At 34.1% G+C, this 24,511-nt stretch overlaps 2 protein-coding genes across 2 annotated transcripts; both read right to left on the bottom strand.

Moving 5' to 3' along the window:
- Positions 1–5,952: 5,952 nt before the first annotated feature.
- On the bottom strand, positions 5,953–16,959 carry LOC112707510 (uncharacterized). The gene is made up of 12 exons (XM_025759262.2): positions 16,641–16,959; positions 16,123–16,453; positions 14,741–14,912; positions 14,244–14,293; positions 13,258–13,350; positions 13,074–13,162; positions 11,131–11,209; positions 10,611–10,693; positions 9,417–9,495; positions 7,924–8,650; positions 6,915–7,524; positions 5,953–6,711 (listed from the first exon to the last, which is right to left on the bottom strand). Exons 1-12 carry the CDS (start codon positions 16,670–16,672, stop codon positions 6,570–6,572), a joined length of 2,487 nt encoding a protein of 828 aa, XP_025615047.1. The 5' UTR covers positions 16,673–16,959; the 3' UTR covers positions 5,953–6,569.
- A 5,101-nt stretch (positions 16,960–22,060) lies between these two features.
- Positions 22,061–22,690, bottom strand: LOC140174736 (serine/threonine-protein phosphatase 7 long form homolog). The gene has a single exon (XM_072200241.1). The coding sequence runs from the start codon at positions 22,688–22,690 to the stop codon at positions 22,061–22,063; it is 630 nt and encodes a 209-aa protein (XP_072056342.1).
- Between the last annotated feature and the right edge of the window lie 1,821 nt (positions 22,691–24,511).

Here is a 24,511-nt window from a genome sequence, read left to right as displayed (position 1 = left end):
AGGCAGCTATTCCTCCAATATCTGGGGAGTTATTCCATGTTGAAATAGTGGATGAGTTGTGGATGACTATCTGGAGTAGTAATTTGACAAGGTCTTTCTTGCCATGCAAGTCGGTGTCGAACATGGGCGAGTTACCCGTGCCCGAGTAGGTCGATCGAATGCCCATGTGCATTGGGTGTTTACTTGAGCCATGAGTTTTATTTTTGGATTATGTATGAACAGTGCCTTTGCTCGTAATCTAGTTTACAGAAGTCAGAATTTGAGTAAATAAGCTTGTGCTATCACTTTTTACTCTAATAGGCCGATGCACTCGAGGTAATTGCGGCAATGTAGTCGGACAACTCGACGTGATTTTATTGAACTGTTTCTTCGTTTTTTGTAACTTTTCGTGTGCTTTATAGTTTTCTTGGTGTGCATAGCATTTAATTTCAATATCTTTTTGCCCCTCACCTCCATATATATATATATATATATATTTGGCCTCTTTCTCTTTTTTTTTTTTCCCTTCCTTCGTTTCGTTTATCTACATATCTTCTTCTATAACGTCACTTCATCTTCTTCCCAAAATCTCATTTCCAAGTTTACTCTTTTTCTTGTTTTTGATGGTGCATTAAAAATTTTAAGATATGCACTTTGCATTCTTACTTCTTTAAGGTTGGTGCCCTTTCCTTTTATTTTCTTGATGCATGTCTTTTTTTTTTTGTTCCAGGTATTCTATATGAGTTTTGTTTATTTTCCTTCAAGTTTGCTTTGGAGATGCTAGTCAAATAGGTCATAGAAAATGTTGATAGAATAGTTGCTAACAAAATTTTGGGTTGTTGAAATCAAATTTTGGATAATGCACTTTGTTGAATTTGTTGTTATTGTGCATGGCTTTTAGGGGCCTCCTTGCCTATTAGTAGTGGTGTTAAGGTCTCCGATTATACGAATTTGACTATTCATAAATCCCCTGCCATCACCAAGAGTGCCAAGATTGCTTATTGTCAATTATTGAAGACATTCCAACTTGTATGTGATGTGACCGACTTCTTTCTCCTTTTACATGTGTTTAGTTATTTCTCTTTTGTAAGTATTTCATTCTATATGTCTCATTCCGTAGTTAACATATGCCTCCTAATATTCCTGAGGGGTTGGACTGAGTAGATAGTACTGTGCTAGGTGATGTTTCTGCAATGGATAGAGATACTTTAGAACGGTTCAGACTTGCACACCCAATATGTAGGAATTAGAAAGATGAAGAATTGTCTCGGTTGCTTGATGAATGCTAAGAACCAGTTTCAAAAATCACAAATTAAAAAGTTCCAGTTTCAAATAGTCCGTATGAATAACATGTTCTAGGCGAATCTATTAGGTGTTTTTGGATCCTTTATGAAATTGTGTTTATTTGGACCATGACTTTTATTTTTTGGGTCGAATTTGTTAGGTTATTTTGGATCCTTTACAAAATTGGGTTTATTTGGACCATAATTTTTATTTTTGAATTATAATATGAACAACTTTTAATAAAAGGCTTTTTTCATATAATTGTCAAATGTCGAATTTCTCTTTTCTAAGATTGTATTTTTAAATCCAACAATTGACAATTTTTTTTTCATTTATTATAAAAAAACTTTTTATTTTTTTTTAAATTTAAAACTAAAATTTAAAATATAAAATTTAAATTTAGATTTGCAGAAAATTAGACCATACTAGCCAAAATAAATTAACTCTTTAGTTGAACTTTAAATAAATTAAATGTACTAAAAATAGTATCACTCCGGTCCCATTTTTTATGACACACCACAGATTTTTTGCATTGTGTTTGCATGAAATTTGTTAAAAAAATGATATTACGAAAAGCAAGAGTAATAATATTTATTTTATTATATTTATATTATTAATAATTAATTATAAATAAATCATCAAATTAGTCTAAAAGAAATTAGGAGTAGGTATCTAATAAAAAATCTCATCCTTTATTGCTTTCTCTCTCTCATTTATTTTTAGTCTCACTTATATTAAAAATAAAAAATTACACTTTATTCTCTTGACAAAAGAAATTACTCCTTTTTCAAATTAAACTAATTAGTTTTTAAAAAAATCAAATTTATTTTATAAATTAGTCATTTTAATCTTCTTCTTTTTTTGCTAACAACATCGAAATTTATTAAAAAATAATTAAAAATTAAGACAATTAATTTTAAAAATTCTAAAGACAAATTTAATAATTTACCCAATTAATTATTGATTATTAATTATGTCACATAAACCAACTAGCTAATAATTTAGGCACTTTGCCGTTTGTGGATTTTAACTTGACAACACCTTCGATGCAGTCCATGCTAAAAATAAATAAATAAAATAAAAAACTTGAAACCAAGATGCACTTTGGCAAGGACCAGAACCAATGCCAATTGAACCAGCCTTCCACTTCCGAATCCTGTTTATTTCAAATGTCTATATATTTTATTAGAAAAAAAACTCGGTTCGGTTCAAGGTTGTGTTTCATATTCAAATATGATCATCTAGCGCTCTGAAACTGGTTGAATAATAGAGCTTCACGAGCAAATAAGTTCTGGCATAAAGCAACTATTAATGAATATATACTTAAAAATGAACCAGAATTCTGAAAAACGTTAAACAGATTAATAAAAAAGCAAATCCACAAAATGTACAAGACTGTATATTATTTGTGTTGATGAATGTAGTGTCCAGATGTAGCTCAAATAATAACGAGTTATATTACTGGGCAACGATGGACACCTTTCAAGAGAAGCATAAAAGACGAAATGGAAAACCCATCTCATCAGATTCACTTCTCTCTATATGATTTTCCAGATATGTAACGGTCCATACCAGAACTGGAAATCATGGTAGAACCTGACTATATCTGGATAGAGTAAAATCATTCACAATGGCAACTGCAATATACATTGAGTTGATCCACTGGAATGAAGACATGAATGCTTTTGCTCGACAGGAACTGAAGAGGGAAAGAGAGAAGACAAGGTGGCGGCAGCTGCCGAGGGGTGGAAGTGGAAGGGAGAAAGTGAGATCAAAACCCTAATTGTGGTTTTGGGAATGGGGAGAGGAATTTAAATAGGCATCATTTTTTTTTTGGTCGCTAGCATGATTTGGGTCTTGAAATGGGCCAGAATCTGGGCTAGGTGATATTTTTTTATAAAGAAAAGTCCATTAATGAAAACGGTTTAGATGGTAAATGCCAATAATGCTTATTATTTTGCTGATTTATTCTGTTCATAATAATTTTTATTATTATGCTGCCATATTTTTTATTATTTCACTATGAATTATTTGATTATTCTATTATAAAAAGTTTACCTAATCGATTATTTTATTAGAAAAAATGAATGAAACACGTGTAATTATACATAAATCCTATTGGTTTATTTTCTTTATCAAGCTATGATGTTCTGAATGAGAATGCTAATTCATTCAAGCATCAGCCACACCATAGCATTCACCAACGGATGAATGGTATTTATAGAAATTTTAGAAGACCAACAGCATTCACCAACGGATGAATGACATCAAACTCTTCACATTCTATTAGTAAACACGTATTCACACATGAACTATTGTAATTTATACCCACATTATTTAGCGTGTGTTTGGATTACATCTTATAAATGAAAGTTTGTATAAAATTAATTTTACAAATTTGATTTTGATAAAAAATAAGTTTGTGTTAAAGTAATTTATGTTTGGTAATTTTTGTATCAAAATTGATTATAGTAAAATAAATGTTGTTTGGCTTATATTATTTAAAATCATTTTTAGATAAAAAAAATTACTAAAATAGACCTCAACTTAAATAATTTTTTATATTATCCTATCATTTTAATTTAGATATTTAAATAGATCTTATTAGTTAATTTTATAATAAAATTAATATTTACTTACTAAAATAAAAATAACATATAAAAATAGATAAAATATATTTTTAAATAAAAATAAAACAATATAAATTTTAGATACATGTATAAAAGAATATTTAATAAAATATGTTACATTTTTTAAAGTATTAACTAAGAATGTACTTTAGTATTTTTTTTACATCGTACTCTTATTCTAGTACTCTCAATAATTTTATTCTTAATATTACTTTGGAATCCAACGTTTATGATTTTATTATTATCTATGATTAATTTTTTATTTAATTTATTTTTTTAATGGAAGCATAATCTATATTATAAAAAATTACACTAAAACATAGTATATGAGAATTACAATTATAAAGAGAGTACTAAAAATAATAAAAAATTAAATATTTACTTTATAGTAATTGAAACAAATCTGAAAATTCTTGATGATCTTTTTATATAGTATATTTTTAGTATTTTTAGTACTCTTTTTTTAGTATGCTATCATTTTTTGCTATTATTATTATTTACAGTTAAATTTTTGTTTAATTTACTTTACCTAATAGAATCAATAAATCATATTATAAAAAGATAATAATAAACATAATACACAAAAATCACAATTATAAAAGTATATAATATCAAACAAACAGTTGAAAAAAATAAAAAATAAAAAAATAGAGTTCATATAAATAGAAATAACAAGAATTTTATAAATAATATAATAACATACATGAAGGATAAAATTGGTAAAAGATAAATATATGGTTAGTATCCATGTCTAAAAACTCGTTAGGAAAACGCAGAAGTTAAAAATAGTTGCTTCTTGTAAATGTTGGTTTTGATAGCAAAATCACTTCTGCGTTTATGGAAAAAAGTTTGCCAAACGTGCTTCTTCTCTTCCAACGAGTTTTCCAAATACACCCTTACACATTGATTGACAGAGCATTCATATATAAATATTAAATAATCTTTACCCCTTGTACAAGTGTTGACTACATATTGATCATGCTTATAATATAAAAAAAAAAAACTACATATTGATCCTCTAAGAGAACTTCAATATTTATTATATAAAATATTTACAATTATAACTGAATGTGTAATAAATTCTTAGTGAATTCTAAACATAATTTTAATCAAATTCACTAACCACCTAGATCTGAATCATAATTTGAATAAATATTTACCTTTATGGCCAAATACACGTCAAAAGTAATGCTTTATTTGGCTCATAAAGACCAACGGACAAATCCAACCTAAAATAAATCTAATTAAAATAATACCCAATTTGATTTCTAAACTTGCATGCGAACTTTAAAGTCTCTAAAATTTCAATTGTCTCTATTTAGTATTCAAATTTTACAAACATGACTCATATTCAATTATAATTGTAAATTACTTTATATAATAAAATATTGAAGTTCTCTTAGATGATCAATTTGAAAAACCTTTTAAAGTCTCAGACACTTCAAAATTTTCTCAAAGCTTTGATTCAACCCTTAGTTCCGGAGCACATCTTTGCCATTTCAGTTTTTTCACTAGTATCGAAAATCCAACCAATGGATATACGGTGCATCTTATGGCGGGTAGAAAAAAAATATGAAAAGAATGAAAATTCTCTTTAATAGATAATTCAATATCTAGCATTCTAGCTAGATAAATGTTCCATTTTATTTTTATTAATTTTTTTAATATAAATTATACATTCCTGACTCCTTTATTTTCTCCACACAAGTCTTTTCATCATAGAATTAGCCTTAGCCCCAAAAAGCTGATAGGTTGATGCAATATGAGATCTATCTCTAACAATTATATATACATGGGTGATGATTTCCAGGAACAAGTTTGCCAGTTAACTATACATTAAAAGTTCTGAGAATGCATAATCTTCATGCTTTTATGCAGAAGATATTACACTTTAAACTATATACGGATTCTATACAAGTCAAAGCGAAATAGTGAACTCTATGGGGGATTATATTTTTTTTCCCCTCCACTATAAAACCTGAATTTCTAATGCGCAATCATACATATACAAAGGATGAGCTACAAAACGATTGTACCAAAATTTAAATAAAAGAAAAATAGTAACATAATGTAGCACTATAATTCGATGATAGTGCATTTTGGTATTTAGATTGCAATATAGGTTCAACAAAATGGATGCCAAAAGTTAAGAAAACAAACGGAAAAATAAGATCTAGCTTTAAACAGAGCAGCATAACCAAGACCTAATCAACCTTTATCTAGTAACTACAGATGCTTTATCGATGCATGATCGTTACAAGCATTTTATGAACTTAAGCCAATGCCCTAGGATCTACAATCGAGACAAATATCTCATTCCATTAAGGCTAGTTCAGAACAAGTAACAATGGTCTTACATCTAATACTTGCACTTTCTCCCCCTATTCTAAACCACAGGTAGAAGCTAATCTATGAAAGCTAGACACATGCAGAAAAGAACAAAAACTATGCCTGATGAACTCGCAGTGAGGAAAGGAATGAAAGGTAAGACAAGGTTACATTCTTAAACAAAAGTGAGATAGCTCCAACAATGCTTTGCGCAGAAATAACGGACCACCAGTGGGAGCGACATCGGTATAAACCCACACTAACTGGAGGCTTCGAACATTAAATTCGCTGCAACTCAATGAATATAAAGTCTCCACATGACCTAACTACCAAGAGTGGACATTTCATTCATGTTTTTGGTCTCTTCTGTTCCTGAGGAACCAAACGGATCCCTTGTTTCCCAAGTTCCAAGATTTTCACCCTTCCATCATCTATAGTGACATATAAATTTGAAGAGCCGTCAATTATGTCAGTAATCACTCCCTTGTGCCTGCATTTTAGAAGGTTTTAAAAGGTAACATATCTAATAAAGTGTGCATGTGTTCAAGAAGAGTTGAGGCAAGAAGCATAGAGAAATATATAGCAAGATTCATATAATACTAAATTAACAAAACATGACTGACACATTGCCAGCATCACTAGTGCATGCTATTACTGTCAGGTGTTTAAAAAAGAGCAATAAAATAAGCTAACCAAGAATTGTCAGGGGCCTGATGAACTTCAACTCTCTTTCCAATTGCATCTTTACCCAATTTCGTCAATATCCAGTTGGCATCCATAATCTCATCCATTAGATTGTCCTGATGCAATTGTGTTACATCATCCTCATTAAATGATGTTTTTTCAATATAAGGTGGCGGCCTCTTCCTTTTAGACCTCTGTCCCTTGATTGAAGATTTGTCCTGATGAGGAATTTTTCCGTTTTCAAAGCTTGGTTTCTTGAGTTTAAATCTTAGTGAAGTTCTAGGATCTTTCGTCGAAGAATGTGAAGGCATCTGATTAATATTTTTATCTGCATGAGACCTGCCTTCAGGAAACTTTCCCATCAACATTCTTTCACCTCTTTGAGGCATATCTTCTACGGCTCCAACTTGATCAATTCCATCAGTACTATCTTTACCGAGCATGATGTGAGGTTGCTGTGAAGGAACAGCTTCACATCCGTCAGACAGACTACCACTACCCCTAACAGAGGTTGAATTCAGTTCAGAAATTTCTGGCTTAAATTTTCCCAATTTGATTACATTTCCTTCTCTTACAGAACCCTTCATAACTTGTGATTGACTAGAGTCAATTCTGTTTCCTGCAAGTGACATAAACCAATTCTTGCCGCATTAGACATTTTAGAAGTAAAAGTCCAAACTGTGTTAATATATGCATGTCTGTGTGTTCAGACACACGTGCGCAAACCTCGCAGAAAGAGAATCCAAACAATAAAAAGTCACAACTTAAAAGAGAACAGAAACAGAAACAGGGGTTATCATATCACTCAAATGTATGTGCAGCGAGCGCATGCATATTGCACGCACACATTGCTGTAATTCAGTAAATTTTGATAGATTTTGTGGAAGGGCCATGTTGGTTAAAGATTGAGCAGCAGCCGACTTTCACGCAATAAGATCCTAAAATCCTCGTACTCGAAGTCACTCCAAAAAAATAAAATAAAATAAATGAAGAAAAATAATTGAGAAGAGATGCATACCATGATGGGCAATCACAGCTTGATCTCTTGGGCAGCTTGATGAATTAGACTGTGGAGAACAAGAAACATTAATCTTACGTGCCCCCAAATTTATAACCAACTTCTTCCCTTTCACATTCTGGGTCATATCAGCAGGCTTTCCACTCTCCCCTGCACTATCAAGAGTGTGTGCCTTGCTGCTTTTAATTCGAACAACTCTAGGTCTCCTCTCTTCATCATAAATGCTCGCTTCATCTACAGATTTGTGTCTCAAAATCACTGGCTGATTAACAGGGCAAGATCCTTCAGTTTGACTCATGCTTCCAGCAGCAGGTGATGAATAAACATTGGGAACTTCATTTTCATGGGATTGGATATCATCATCAAACCCATGCAAAGATTTCAATCCACTGTGTCCCTCAAGATTACATTGTGCATCAATTTTATCAATAAATGTCTCTAGGTCCTTTTTCCTAGCATTCTTTCCGCTTGAATGTTTCTTTCCATAATCTTTCATCTTCTTTGTTGAGTCACCAGACAAGTTCTTCATATAGAATTTCAGGGAATGTCCAGATTCACTCTTTAACTTTAGAAGCCCGCTATCTTCATCATCTGAATATGGTGAAATACAAAAGATTTCTTCTTGAGTTGGTAAACCAGCTGCAGCCCTTAAGCTGGCAATTAAATTTCGGTCGGCTACATCTCTTCTCCTCCAAAGCTCTTGAACAGCATCTTTATGATTCTTGATCTGGTGTATAATAATTGGATATATAAATAATGGAATAATGACCAAACATGCTCAATCTAAAGAGTTTTAAAGCAATATTGTCATCCAGGTTAGGTATTAGACCCGACTAAATCCCCAAAGTGGTCCCTAAGATCCACACCATGCACCAACTTGGTCCCTCGACCCCTTTCTGGCAGTGACTCAGCAAGTGGAGTTAGGTGAAGCAATCCAATGCCACCTTGGACACTGGTGGAACGATGTCTTTTGCTTTTGGCACCCAATGAAAGCATATGCGACATCGTTTTGATATATGCGAAAACCATTATAGATGCCAACATATATCAAAATGACATCGCATCTACTTTCATTGGGCGCCAAAAGCAAACAACGTCATTTCACCAGTGACCACTATGGTGAGTGTCAGTTCATTCCATTTGCTGAGTCGCTGCCAGAGAGGGGTTGAGGGACCACTATGGTGCCTAGAGATCAATCTCGGGGACAATATTAGTGCAATTGGAACCTTAGAGACCAAATCTGTGCATCGCGTGAATATCAGACCACTTTGGGGATTCAATATATTAGATCCTATCAACTGAGAAACTGATTAGTCGATGCTGTTGCTTCATTCCAAGGAGTTCTTTCCATGGAGGCTGAGCCACAATAATATATGGACATATGTATGAATAAAAAGAATAAACAACTAATCAAGTCATTTTCCACTAGATGGAGTCAATTACATAGATCAAACAACACATGAAACACATAAATATTAATATACACTGCATACCTGATAACATTCCCCACGGCACGTAGGACATTGATACTGAAGATTTCCATCCACTTGAAATTGTTGATATTTTTCGTCACTGCAAAACATGTCTTCCAAGGTGAACTAACTAGCTAAATCCGCTAACAAGCAGAAAAGAAACATTGCATCTTTATTTATAGCGAAAGCACATCCTGGATGATCTTTATTAACAAAATAGATCCAAACGGGTAAAAAGTATTTGATAAAGCGATAGGAACTGGGCCTCTAGCTACTTGGCTTTAGCCTTTAGGTATGAAATAGGGGATTAATATTAAGTTAGTAAATGTAAAAGAAGAGAGGAGGTATAATTGAAGATATTAGTAGTTGAGTCTAGGAAAACAACAAATTTCTCAAATAATATAAAAAATCCCTATCCTTTGTAGCATTCAAGGCAGTAATATACACTATCTGGTATAGTCTGAAGCAGTTACCGTAACTGCTATCAGAGCTCCCTAGAATTCATTTGATAGCACATCACCAAGTTTAGGGAAAGATGGAAAACCATTCCCCTAATTTACATTCCCTTCCTAAATATTATTATACTTCCAAACAGAGAACTTCTCTTTGACATCACCCCTTCCCCCCAAATAACCTAACCAAAAAAAAAAAAAGAAAACAAAAGAAAACCCTTACATTCCATTTGTTACTAAACTATTGTTAAGCTTACCTGCCACTGGGGAGGGGGGTTTGGGCACCACAAAACAAACAAACAAAATAACCAACAATAAAACAAGGGGAGAAAACCACACCAAACGCACTGTAAAACTAGTTCTGCTGCAGGTAATCCACTTTATTCCTGCACATAATATTTTCCTTGCTATCTTATTCTCTCTTATGAAAAAACAAATTAGAACAAGCAGCTTTTTCACAAAAAGAAGCCACTTCCGCCAACCCACAGCCCTCTCCCTGGTCTCTTCTGCAATCACTTAGAGCTTCTTTTTAATGGAAAGTGCTAATATCAATTTTGCTGAATACTATAACAGTAAGTAGCTATTCAATCACATTATTAAAATCTAAATGCACTATTCGCATTGGGGGATATAAAACTAGGAAGATAAAACCAAATAACCAATTTATCAAAATATAACTAAACAAATACATACAATTTCAAAGGAAAAGAAGACCATAATACAAGTAAGGTTATCTTTACCAAAAATTTTTATTGATACTAACCTAATATTATCACACTGGCAATGTACCCAGTGTTGACAAATGTCACAGCATACCATTGGAGTTGATTCCGATTCTCTATAAACCTACAAAACATACAAAGATCACAAGATCTACTCAACTTTGAATTTTCTTCAAAATCACACTCTGGAATAACCCTATTTTCGAGAGTAAATTAACATGAGAAACTATCAATATGTAAGTGCATTCTCCAAATACCAAGGTAGTTCAAAATTCTAAATATGTAATCACCTAAATACAGTAAAAATTCTGGATATAACTTCCTTCCAAAATTAGACAAACAATCACAAAAAGTCTCATTAGATTTTCCTAGAACTTACCATAATGATATCAATTATGACTTAATGTCTTACGATAGTAATCATGTTCATAATTACTAGAAACAGCAACCATATCGACAAAACAACATAATATCACAGAATTGACTGTATTTACATTTCATGACTTAGGATCAACTAATGGCCGGTTATAAGATCCAGATCAAAATATAAATAAACAATACCTTTAAACAAACAGGACAGTAGTTCCCTTTCAAAAACAATCTTCCACATGCATCACAGCAGGTGTATCCCAGGAACCACCTAGAGAAATTAAAGGAAACAATGGTGAAGAAATCAAAACTGAGCTTCAGTGTTCATGTAACAACATTTCTAAGGCCTAAGGGTGTCAACTAACTAAGACAGTCATGCATAATAGAAAGTTCATGGTTTACGTGATTGTTTCGAAAAGCAAAAGATTATACCTTTTTTTATAAAAGATTAAACTGATTTCAATACTTGCTTATTTGCATACTTGTTTTTCTACAAAATTAATTATATGATAATCAATTTATGTATGTTGAAAGTGGTTTCCAGGATAATTTGATTCCATATGGATTGTATTAAAAAAATTGCTTGTGCATGGTAAAAGTACTCAATGGGTACAGAACCCTAAACCTATAATATATAACAACGGGGCTAGGGCAAAGCATGCCGCATTACATAGGGCCGGAGAAGGGCCGCATCCAAAGAGTGTAATGTAGGCAACCTAACATAAGGCAAGCATCAGTGGCTGATTCCAATCTTGAACTTGTGACCATGAGGTCACACGGAGACAACTCAATCATTGCTCCAAGGGTCCCCCTTCAATCTATAATATATACTAGTCAGGGTTAATCTTGTAATAACTCTGTATTGTCGAAATAGATTATAAGCTAATCATTCTCAAAACCAACTTAACCTTTTTCCCACTGAAGCTTAAATTCTATAAAACAAATTACAATCCTTTTGAAAAGTTTCTGTTTTTTTAGGTGGAGGAAAAAAAAAAGAAAAATTATCGTAAAGGACCATTAGCACATTAATTTGTGAAAAGGACCAATTAAACTAAAATTATTATAAAGGACCTAATAAAATTTATTTACGAATAAGGACCAAAAGAAATTTATAAATGACCATGATATCCCTTAATGTTATCATTCTTTCCCATTGTAATTGAGCTTTCTTTCCACCTTTATGCTCAATGCCCCCCACCCGATTTCCGCAAAACCTATCTTCTTGGGTATCAAAGTGCTGTAACGAGGAAATTCTGGCCAAGAGTCTGTTTTCACATATATAGCTATAATTGATTTTGGATTAACTAATTCCATCGATCTAAAATCTCATCAGTTGGGGAGCTAGCCTATGCACGTAGTTGTCGATGATAAATGAGTTTTCTAGATGAAAAGCTTATGGAATGTTACTAATCTTTTATCGAGTTCAATTAGGAGTCAACTTTTTTGAATCCTAAATTTTTAAATTTTAAATTCTAAATTTTAATTTCTAATTTTTTATTTCTAAACTCTAAATCCTAACCTTAAAAACCTTAAACCTTCCAAAAAATAAGAGTTTAAATAATGATTTTATAATAAAAAAATGACTAATGTTAGCAAATAAAAAGTTAATTTCCTATACTTATTCATCTTTTATGTATTTGATTAAAGTGAAAGACGTCTCCAAATAAATAAAACACACAAACGTAATGTGGGATTACAAATAAGCTGAAAGGTTCATCCAATCCCTGATGATAGGATAAAATGAATCTGAGTTTGGTTCATGGAATACAGATATAATGAATAGGTAGTGAAACTGTGAATTTTAAGAACTTAATTTTAGAAGGTAGAATATGATAGATGAGAGGGGAATGCTATATTGAAAGGTAACATTGTAACTTAATGAAAATAACATGATCCTTATCTTTAAATAAAATTTATTATGGTCGTTATCAATAATTAGCATATTTGGCCTCTCTTTTAAACTCACCTTTACTAGTGGTCCTTACCGTTAATTCTCCCCCAAAAACAACAAACAACTTTTTATGAAGTTTCAAAACATGCTTGTATATCATAATTCATAAGAAATAACAGAATTAGAAACAAATTTATGGAATAACACAAATATGCAAACAGACTCTAAAGTTACCAATATTTACCTCAAGCTTGGTCCATTTCCAGGGACATTTGATCCACAACTGTGACACCTTGTATGCTTTGGGCACAAATAGGGACCAGTACTAACATTCTAAATTATGAAAAAACAAAAATGAGATGGTTGCTCATACTGGAAAGTGCTATAAGTTGAATAGTGATTGCACTGACACATTATACACTTCCTACCTTATGAGGAGGTTGCAGACAGTAACAATGGTAGGCACCATCACACCTTTTACAAAACATGAACTTGCTTGGATCTCCAGTTCTTCTGCAAGCCTGGAAGGTTCACATATGGAACAAAATACTAAGAAAACTAACAAAAAATTAGTTAAAGCAGCAACTTATCTCAAGAAACCTAAGAAGCTAAGACATTCAACTCCATTAAATAAACAATCAAGACGTGCAAACAGGAAGAAATCACTATGATGACTATGGAACTTCACAGTTAAGAATTTGAGGGGAACCTTTTTTTGCCAAAAATGAGATATAAATATTGAAATTGAAAACAAGCTGAATTATAGTGATAGTGAGAGGTGCAGCATATAAGAAAACTTCAAAAATAATAATAATAGAAGAATATCATTAACAAAACAAAAAGAGAAGAATAATACAAGATGGGAGGATATCCTTCTTCAATAATAACACAACATAACAAACAGAACTATCACCAGTATTAGCCACCCACACTAGAATACATAACAAGCATGAGAAACAGCAGGATATTAAAGAGGAAAGACTGAATGAGGGTGATAAAACCAACAGCATTTGGGCAAGAAGTATATAATATATAAAGTAAGGCTCTTCCATTATATACAATCTCCTACCAAAAGCTAACTAATATCCCTTTTGTGTATTGTGTGAATTGATCTGTTTGTTCACTTCATCAAACATCCAAACCTTACCTTCCATTGGCATGAAAATAAACCTAATAAATAAAGAAACAATTTGAGAAGAATAATGAACAAATCATAGAATCCAGAAAATTAAGTTACAAAACCTTTGACAAAGGATGTATGAAAACAGATTTTGTAAAATACAATTGCTAAATTGAGAGCAGAATCACTGAAAGCAATCATTTGTTCACATGAAGACACAACAGAAGAGCCTTCAACATGGAAGTGATGAAAAATAAGTGAAAAAGATGCGAGCATTTTCAAAAAACTGATTACCTCACAAATCCGGCAAGATCGACAGGTCCATGAACTCCAGTGAAATAAATCTGAAAAAGGAAAAAGAAAATGAGGCCATGCACAAATATGATGATTTATTAAAATATATACTATGAATATAGCAACATAAATTTAATATAATGTAAAATATTGAAGTTTATATATAAAATTAATGAAAATAATATATGATATTTCATCAAATAACACTTATTTAAAATAAAATAGGAAAGTATCTAACAAGAAAATTATTAAATATTAAAAAAAGGTATCATAAAAAAATAAATTCAAATTTAAATCAAATTATATTATATGGAATTTATTTATGTAGATTATTGCTTATTCATTAAAGTTCTGCATATTAAGATTTGATTTACAAAACATTTTGTGCAAATAAAAAAGTCCAAGGGAACAGTAGTTGTGGTAAGTATGTACACAATACATAATTGAAGTATTTGTCATAACAAACCTTCTCGACATGAACAAACATATATTCGTACCTCTATTTTGAGCCCAACTTCTCAGGCAGTTCCTGTGGTATTTCTTACCACAACTTTTGCAAGATAGCATCTTTTTGGCTCTCTCACTTCCGTTATTTTCAACACGATTGCACATTCGACAGAAGACATTTGATTGACCCTGTTCTTCTCCAGTGTGATTTCCTGATGTATCCTGTTTATTTATACCAACATTATACTGGTAATAATAAAGGCAAGAGTGCAAGGTCTTGAGAGTTGAGAACCATAACAAACTACAAAGACTGACCAGGAATAGATTCATACTAAATATACTTGAAGGCAGGGTGGGGAAAAATTCTTCCTAAGGGTTGCTCTTATCAAAACACTCTTCCTAGACCTAAACATAATTCATTAAGAGAATAAGATATATGGCAAGGAAGGGGAAAACTTCAACAAGTTTTCCAAAACAACTTCAAATGCATGATGCTAGGTAAGATTACTCCAAAGAACAAAACAGAAAAAGCCACACTTTCAAAATTGGTAGTAATTCAAATAATAAATAAAGTGTTCCAAATGACCATTACATTTGCAGTTTGCACAAAGGATTGTGGAAAGAGTAGCAGAAGAAGAAAAGCTCAGAGCCTCACAAGACAACTCAATGCTACACACAATTGACTATGTAACTAAATCCTCACTGTTAAGACTGAATGAGCCGCAAACACTGTGCTATTTAGACTTTAATATCTTCATTTCCCTTGTGGTTCACATACATTTATATTTAATCGCTACACGTAGAACTATGTCTGCCATATAGATACCAAAACAGAGGGGTGAAAACTATAGCTAAAGTATTCAATCTCCAGTGACAAATATGCAGTTCATGTTCAGAATCACATGTTTAATTCTTTATATAACCAATAGGAAGGAGTAGCAGGGAGGAATTTGTATAGTTTGCTCAAAGCTTAATGTCCAATAACCAGTGCTACTGATATACTATAACACGTCAAAAGATTTTTCCATTTCATCTGACAACCAACAGTGGAAACTTGTAGAGGAAGAAGTTTGTAAGAAATCCAAGAACTGGAATAACAAGAATCAATCCCCACTACCAGGTTTCAGTCACACAACTCAGCACTCCAGAGAAAAACATGCCGATCAAAAATAAGTGAAACTTAAACAGACACACAACAGAATCATTAAATTCTCAAAGCCCCTTAGCTGAAAACCCCAATCGAACCAACCCTCATCAAACCACCATTGCCAACTCCCAACCTTAAGGCTGTGTTTGGATATTGTTTCTTACAAAGAAATACAGAGTGAACATAGAAACTCGTGAACTTGTAGAGATAAATGATGCAACTTTTTCCGTCTGCATTCCTATCAAACAGGATCCAAACACAAAAGCCAACCAGGATTGCACTCACCGTGACATCCCCGGACTCAAATCGGCGAGCATACTCCTCAGCAGCAACCATGGCGGCGGCCCCCTTCCGCTGCAGCGCAGCCCTCTTTGCCTGCACCGACGCCGCCTCGTCTGCTTCGTCCACAGCAGATGGTAGCACCTGGCGTGGTGGCGGAGGCTGCGGCTGTGGCACCACCTTCGGTACAGCGACCTGCACCGTGAGACCGCCACCGTCGAGTCCCGCAATTCCGGCGGGATCACGGAGAAAATCCTGGAGCCTCGAAACGACGTCGTCCTGCTGCTCATTCTTCGGGCCGCGCAGAAACCCTAGCGGACAGGTGCAGATTCTGCGGCTGAAAAAATAAAAACAAAAACCAAAAAAACGCAAAGAGTGGGAAAGAGATAGACGAGAACAACGAAATAAATTATTGAAGAAGCGAAAAAGTGAGAAGCAGAGTTTTATTTGAAAGGGTGCGAACTAAAAACTAGAGAGTGCGTGGTGGGTGAGAGTGCATTGATAGAGTGGCGTGTTACCATTACCATGTAATTGGACAAGCTACATGAAATGCCATTTTGAGGGATTTTTGGTTTTTGGATTTGGGTTTCAAAATTTTGATTTGCACAGCGGATTCGTCCTCTAAAATTTACGTCTCGTGTTTCTTAATTTTTGTAAGAAATAATAATAAAAATAAGGAATGGAAAAGTAATTTGAGAAATAAAGAAAAAATAAAATGAAAATGGGGTGACGAGGGGGGCTGTTGTTGGAGAGGTGTGATGTGAGGCGAACACACGAAAAGAACGGAACAAGATTTAGAAGAAAAGACAAAATCACAAAACTATAATGAGAAGGATAATGCATAGAATTTGAGGTGATAGGTCTATGTGGCGAGTTAATAATCAAATTTATCTTTCAAAGATTATTCGATCTCTATTTTAATTTTTGAAAGATAAAATAAAAAAAAAATTAAAAAGATAACTAACTGTTTTGGTCGAATTTGTTTTTTTGTCATCTCGACTGATGATATTATTAACATTTCACCATATTTACTTACGTAGAACGTTAACTAACAGTATGACACACTTTAAATTTTATATTATTAATGCTAATAAAAAAAATTTTATCAAATTAACTCAAATTTATCCCAATGTAAGAATTCTAATCCCAATCTCAAGCATAAATAATTTTGTTTCTCTGGTGAGACGACCTTGTACATTTGGTAGTAAGTAAATTTGTTAAGTCGTTGTCATAATGGAGTTAGGGAACAAAAGCCACAGTGGAGACTTGCCGTGTCAATCTAATGGTAGTCATGGTGCTAGTTCGTCTATGGACGGAAGAAGAAGATCAAGAACCAAACATACTTTTACAGTTTGAAGACTTTGATTAAGAAATTTGGAACAGCACAGAATTTAGATATGTTGTTCCATACTTGTAAAAGATACTGGGTGAGTTAGTTAAAATAAAAATTTCCATCATCGTCCGTCATGTTGCCTATTTTTGTGGGTTGTTGTTGTTTTCTCTAAAAAATTGCAGAAGAAAAGCTACTACAATTAATTTAGGTGGATTGATGATGATAAATATAAAAGAGTGACAGAAGGTGGTGGAATGACAGATACAAAAATTGTTGTAGAGGTTGGCAATGACTATTATGAATAGAGAATGAATATATCATAAAGAGTGGATAGCTTAGAAGGTAAAAATATTAATGATGTACATGTCAATTGCAATTATTGTAGCTACTGTTATTAATAGATCACTTTTAATCATGGTTGTCTAAGTAAAGCTAGTAGTGATATTATGTTATTGTGTTTTATGGGTGTTGATAGACTTTTGACATAATATGAGTTGATATATAATGATAAACTGATATTATCACTTAAATTAGTTATTCCAACCTAATTATGTTTAATTTAACATATAGCTGTCCATCATGTCTAATGGGTTGCTTAAAAATGCAATATGATAATTGTTACAGTGGGTAATTGGAGATTAATAGGTTGGACAAGTTTGGCTGACCCAATCGTCTCAACAATGAAACGTCCAAGTAAGTTGGTGATCCAAGGCTTCCGTCCGACTTGTGCAAGGGAGAATGAGGGGTGGTACCTACAAAGACACTCCGATGCCAAAGTCAGTAAAGGGGTAAAACAGGTCTAGAGAGTATTGGGCATCTGAGATACCTGAGAGGTGTCAGTGTATTTATAGGGGTGAACCCATAACCACCGCTGAAGTAGTTCCGCCTTTTAAGGTGGATAACCGTTCCTTTATCTTAAGGAGGTTGAGATATGGCTCCTGGAAGTGGGTAGAGAGATTTTAGGGGCAGTTACTCATGTGAATGAGTGATTATCTGCCAGCTAATCTTCGTCCCCGACTTCTTTAGGGTTAGTCGTGGTAAGAACCAACTTCGTAGGGAGGAGGTCGGTACAAGGCGAAGCTCAACCCATTTGGACTGGGCCTTTTGTTGGGACCTGGGCCTTATCGTTGGGTCAGGGTATGAACAATAATGTTTATAACATAAATATAAACTCAAGAAAAAATGCATAAATCATAACATTATCTTCATTAGTAAGTATAATCATAATCATAATATTATTTTAGTAGATATACCACGGTAAGTAGCAAAGGTTCCATAGCATAACAGACATAAACAAAGGCTCCATAACATAGTGAAACTAAGCAAATGGCTACAATATAATAGACCTAAATAAAAGGTTCCAATAACAAAACAAGATAATTAATCATATTGTTTACATAGTCTTGTTTCAAAACACAGGCAATAACCTTAGACAAAACATATGTTCCTAATCAAACAGATTTATCTTTCTTTCTTGATGCTTGAACTTTGGAGTTGGCACAAATATCATGAAACTTGTCAGCTTTTTAGCAGTTGTAGAACTTATTCTGTTAATTGTTTCAACAGAAATGACCACAAGTGCAGTTGCAGTTGGTTTGAAAAAGACACTCATTCTTGCCTTTCCTTTAATCTCATGCAATTTGGATGGCCTTCCTCTCACTTCATCTTGCATAATCCAGTGAAAAAGTTATTATTATTCAACTAGATGAAAGTAATGACAGTTAAAGGAAAATTACGAAGTAAATTACCTCGCAAACTTTGATGGGCTATTAGGTCTCTTGTGTTGATGGGAAGCCTTCTGGTTGGCTTATTGTGATCTCAAATTGTGACTGGACTGGTGGAAGTGCAGGCAATGTTGGCTGGGTAGATGGTGCAACTGGAACAAGTGTAGTATGAGATGGCCCATCAGTGTTAGCGTCTGATTCACTTGTAGTAGGGGCAGCTTCTTTAACAAGTGCAAGCTGCAGGTACATTTGTCTAGCTTGTTTCGCAGCATCCATATGTTTCTTCTTTGCACAACTTTTTTTGTTGTGGCTAACCTCACCACAGTACATGCAATTGATTAGATTGTACTTCCTCTTTATCTTCATATTCATTCTCGATCCAAAGATTGTTCATCCTTGTCTCTCCCCCTTTTTTCAGTAGGCCTTTCAGGTTTCGACTTAATTGGGGTGGGACAGTGATGCGTGAGTATCTTTCCTATCTTTTCCTAGTGAATTTGCATCTAAATTATTGAGTTTAATAAAGAATTAATTATCTTTTAGCCAATATGGATGCTACTTTGAGTCTTGTGCAATTTTGTTTATTTTAGGTAGCATTCGGCTGGATTTGATGGAGTTTCTGCAGCACAAGAATCAAAGGAGATGGCAGCGAGGAGCGACACATACGCGTGACTGACGCGTGCGCGTGATTTGGAGCTTTCCATGGCGACGCGTGCGCGTGACTGACGCGTACGCGTGATTTGAAGAATTGCACAGCGACGCGTACACGTGATCGACGCGTCCGCGTGACTTGCGAAAAAGACCATCGACGCGTACGCGTGACTGACGCGTATGCATGACATGCGCCACGTGCAGAAAACGCAGAAAACACTGGGGTGATTTTTGAGCCCCATTTTAGCACCCAAGTTAGGCGCGGATCCAGTGAAGCCAAGTGGTCCCCACGTTACAAGATGCGGAGTAGTTAGTTAATTATAATTTAAATTCAAATTTGATTTTAAAATAGGAAAAGATATTATCTTAATTTTAGATATTAGATTTTAAATTAATTAGGATTAGATATAAAAAGGGGAGACTTCTCTTCTATTGATGAGGTTCCATTAGGGGATTCCATTAAGGAATTCTATACAAATTTATATTCCGCATTCCATGAGCAACTAAACCTCCATTGTTAATGTTAGGAGCTATGCATATTTGTATGGATTGATTTTATTACTTTTTCTATTTTAATTCATGTATGGATTTATAATTTAAGAATTGTTTTCGCTCTTTATCTTATGAATTTGGGTGGAACGGAAGTATGACCCTCTTTCTATTTGAGTTCTTGTATAACTTAGAAAAGCTCTTTACTTGAACAACAGCTTGAAAACATATTCTCCTAAATTTTAATTATTTGGATTTAACAGGATACGTGATATATAATCCTTTTATTTTTGGGTAATTAGAGTTTTTGTGGCATATAAACTGGAATTTGATCATACAGCTTCTAATTAGAATTAATTGACCAAGGAATTGGCAGTTAATGAATTTTAGAGGAGACTAGGAAGGTTTAAGGAATTAGGGTCTAGTCACATATAGTTTGCCATAAATTAAATCATACATGATTAAAATAGTTAGTAAGAAAAGTTAATCCGGAAAAATAGATAACTCTGAAGCCTTAACTGTTTTTCCATATTTTATTCCCAACTTATTTATTTGTCTATCCTTTTGATATTCTAAGTTCAGATTTAATGCTTTTTGAATATCTCAAAACCCTTTTTTGCTTGCCTAACTAAGCCAATCAATCAATCATTATTGCTTGATCCATCAATCCTCGTGGGATCGACCCTTACTTACATAAGGTATTACTTGGTACGACTCGGTGCACTTGCCAGTTAGTTTGTGGGTTATAAAATTTTCGCACCAGACAGGGGCTGGTAATGGCATTTTTCCCACAAATCTTGCGTCTTCACTAGATTGACATTAGAATGGTATGTTCTCTAATACATCATCAATCATTTATGGTAATACTCCTCAGTCCTCTTATCATTTTTATTTGTTATGGCTGAGATTGCATGCATACATGGCATCCTTGTCAAATACATGTACAAGCATTGTTAAATCAGTTGATGTAAATGAGTTCATGCTTTTTTGGTGGGATGAAATGATTTTTTGGTAGGCTTAACTACTTTTTTGATGGGTTGTGATGATGGTCCAGTGGACTTAGATGATGGATTAATGGACTGAGTATGTATCTTATTAAGCTGACTTGGTAGCTTAGTAGGCTAAGTAGGTAATTTGGTGGGCTGAGAAGGTAGCTTGATGGATTGAGATGATGGCTTAGAGGAATAAGAGCATGTTTTTAGATGAAAGGGCATGTGCATGTGCGCCATAATTGACTGTGCTCCTCGGCTAGAATCTCTGGATGCACAACAGCGAGTACGCCGAGCGCAACATAAGATTCCCAAATAATCGACTGTGCTCCTCGGCTAGAATCTCTAGATGCACAACAGCAAGAACGTCGAGCGCAGCATAAGATTCCCAAATAACCTATAATTGTCTTACAGAATGTTTCATTAATACATTACAGACTCAGCATGTAGGCAAACAAATAACGAAAATGTGAAACAAAGACAGACAACTTACATCGTGATGACCTAAGCGGTCCAATGCAAGGCGACACTAGATAACTCTCTCCTCCCTGCGGTCGGATGTCAGTAAATACGTGGCCCACCTGAACAAAGACAATGTTATACGAATATATAAACTGGGAATAATGTAGGATGTAACTGGAACCATAAAATCTAAGACTGAAAGTCTAAGTGCCCATATAACGATACCTATAAGCCAATGGAAAAGAAAAAGCGTCGAATCCCCGCGGTCTGAGACAAGGAAACTGCCAGAAAATCCATGACTACAGTGGCTGAAGCAGGCCAGCCAAGTTCGTCACATTTTTGTTTGCAACCCGACACATACATCGGTATAGCCAAGCCAATGTTGCCGAAGCCCAACTATAGCTGCCCATCTCATCTAGCTTCGCCACAAAGGGCAACCACCGTATATAAACCTGATTTCCACTCTTATCACCAAACAACTGAGTGGATAGCAGCATCATAATGTAGGCACGTGCACATATCCGTACAGTATCCTCAGTGGCATCTTGCAGCAGCACTCTGTATCTCTCATGGAACTTGGTGAAGTGGACTATAAATTGCTTTATCTTATTCGGCGGGGAAAGCTCGCCAAATAGTTCCTCAAACCACTCCCAAACGGGTTTGACATCATCCATCAGCTTCTCGAAATCCGTAAGGCACCCGGATACAGGTAAACCATCCACGGGCAACCCCAGATGATATGCAATATCCTGCAGCGTGATTGTGCACTCCCTAAATGGCATGTGAAAGGTGTGTGTCTCAGGACGCCACCTCTCAATGAATGCGCTGACGAGTGGCTCATCCAACCAAAACCACCTCGTGTTGAACTGCGTCAGGTGGTACAAACCTATGCTTTCCAGATAGGGTATGATCCTGTCTTGCAGATGCATGTTATGTTGCCTCTAGACACAACAAATGCACCTACTAGGCTTTAACATGTGAGAGAAATAACCAAAACCAAGTGAGATTCAAAATTAATAAGGCTTAAATTATAAGACTCAAATCTTTTATTCAAAATAAGCAAATACTAAACGTAATATTATATAATCTAAATCTTAAGTTCAAAAAAACTAAACTACAAAATTTATAACTTTTAAATTTAAGAATGCAAAATACAACCATTAGGTTCAATTTACAAAATTTAATCTTTAGGTTTCAAAATCCTAACAACCAAGACTACAATACTTGAATTTAAAGTTACATGTTTAAAAGTTCAAATTTCAAAACTTAGTTTTCAAACATGATACTTAAACAACAACACTACAATTTGAACCCTATGTCTCAAATACAAGAGGATCATCATTCTACTTAAACAATTGGACCTATCTCTTAACTTCGAAATCCTAAACTAGCCAATCCTAAATTATGCGTTCTAACTACAAAATCTGAATACTTACATAAGTATATACAAGATAAACCCAAAAGGCCCAAAAGACAACTTACGGAACCTGTTTCTCCAAATCAACCTCTAAGAGGGACATAACATAATCTATGCAATGGAGATATAACGTATCTACATATATATATATATATATATATATATATATATATATATATATATATATATATATATATATATATGAAAAACAAAATAAAAACCCAAAAGGCAAGAGTTCTTCGCTTTAGAAACTTCCAAAATGCCTCAGCGAGGTGCCGCTTGATCTGTATCTGAAAATCACAAAATATGTATGGGGTGAGAACCAGAGGTTCTCAACATGGTAATAGTGCCCACATAACTAACATATAATGTCCGGTGAAAGCTGAAGGCAATCTTAGAACTTCCGGCAATATATTCGAACTTAAAACTATTCTTTACAACCATAAATAAGCCATAAACAAAGTGGGGTAGCTAAGGGTTCAAAATTCTAACTCAACCTAACTTGATCCTTTAACCTTTCACCTTCCTCCGTTCCTCCAGAACTCCATAGCACAGACAACCAAAATACAAACAAAGTAAGCACAAGTAGAATACAATTACAGTAGGTAGCAAATTTAGCAAGTAGGCATAATAATCACATAGGCAAGCCCAATTAATGTAGAATCAAACAAGACACACAAATGCATATGATGCATATCTGTCCTATAGCTGATGATATCATCTATCGGTTATATAGCCAACCCGACACGTTCTGGTAGCTAACCATAGACAAAAACACCCATTGCGGAGTAAGTGAGTTTGAGCTACAACCTCATTGCTACTTAATAAACCACTATCTTATGGTTTATTTTGTATTGAATTGAGTGAATTTTGTCAACTATTCTCACACTTATTCATGTAAATTGCATGTTTTTAAGATTTCTTTCTAATTTTGTGCTATGAATGAAAACATGTTTCCTAGGCCATAAAATTACTAAATTTTAATTCTATCTTATTACCATTCGATGTCGTAATGTGTCTGTTGAGTGATCTCAGGGTTATAGGGTGGGAATGACATGGAGAATGAAGAGGAAGCATGCTAAAGTGGAAGGAACACAAGAATTTGGAGATTTGAGAAGCTGGAACCGATGCGTACGCATAGCTGAAGTGTGCGCGTGACCAAGCCATAGTCCAAATGACGCGTACGCGTGGCCAGTAAATTATCAAAGCGATGCGTGTGCATGGCTGACGCGTAAGCGTGACAAGCGGCACGTGCCTCAATAAAGGAAAAACGCTAGGGGCGATTTCTGGGCTGCTTTTGACCCAGTTTCAGGCCCGAAAATGAAAACAAGAG

Source organism: Arachis hypogaea, chromosome 8 (genome assembly GCF_003086295.3).
Source record: "Arachis hypogaea cultivar Tifrunner chromosome 8, arahy.Tifrunner.gnm2.J5K5, whole genome shotgun sequence".
In the NCBI taxonomy this organism is placed as follows: domain Eukaryota; kingdom Viridiplantae; phylum Streptophyta; class Magnoliopsida; order Fabales; family Fabaceae; genus Arachis; species Arachis hypogaea.
Note: the sequence above shows the minus strand (reverse complement) of the source record. Positions and strands in the feature narration are given on the sequence as shown.

Excerpts from the sequence above, each read along its gene's own strand:
- LOC112707510 (XM_025759262.2), bottom strand. The coding sequence starts at position 16,672 with ATGGCATTTCATGTAGCTTGTCCAATTACATG. Across the intron at positions 8,651-9,416 it reads GCCGTGGGGAATGTTATCAG|ATCAAGAATCATAAAGATGC; the intron begins GTATGCAGTGTA and ends ATTATACACCAG. Across the intron at positions 7,525-7,923 it reads AGCTGTGATTGCCCATCATG|GAAACAGAATTGACTCTAGT; the intron begins GTATGCATCTCT and ends TGTCACTTGCAG.
- LOC140174736 (XM_072200241.1), bottom strand. The coding sequence starts at position 22,690 with ATGCATCTGCAAGACAGGATCATACCCTATCTGGAAAGCATAGGTTTG.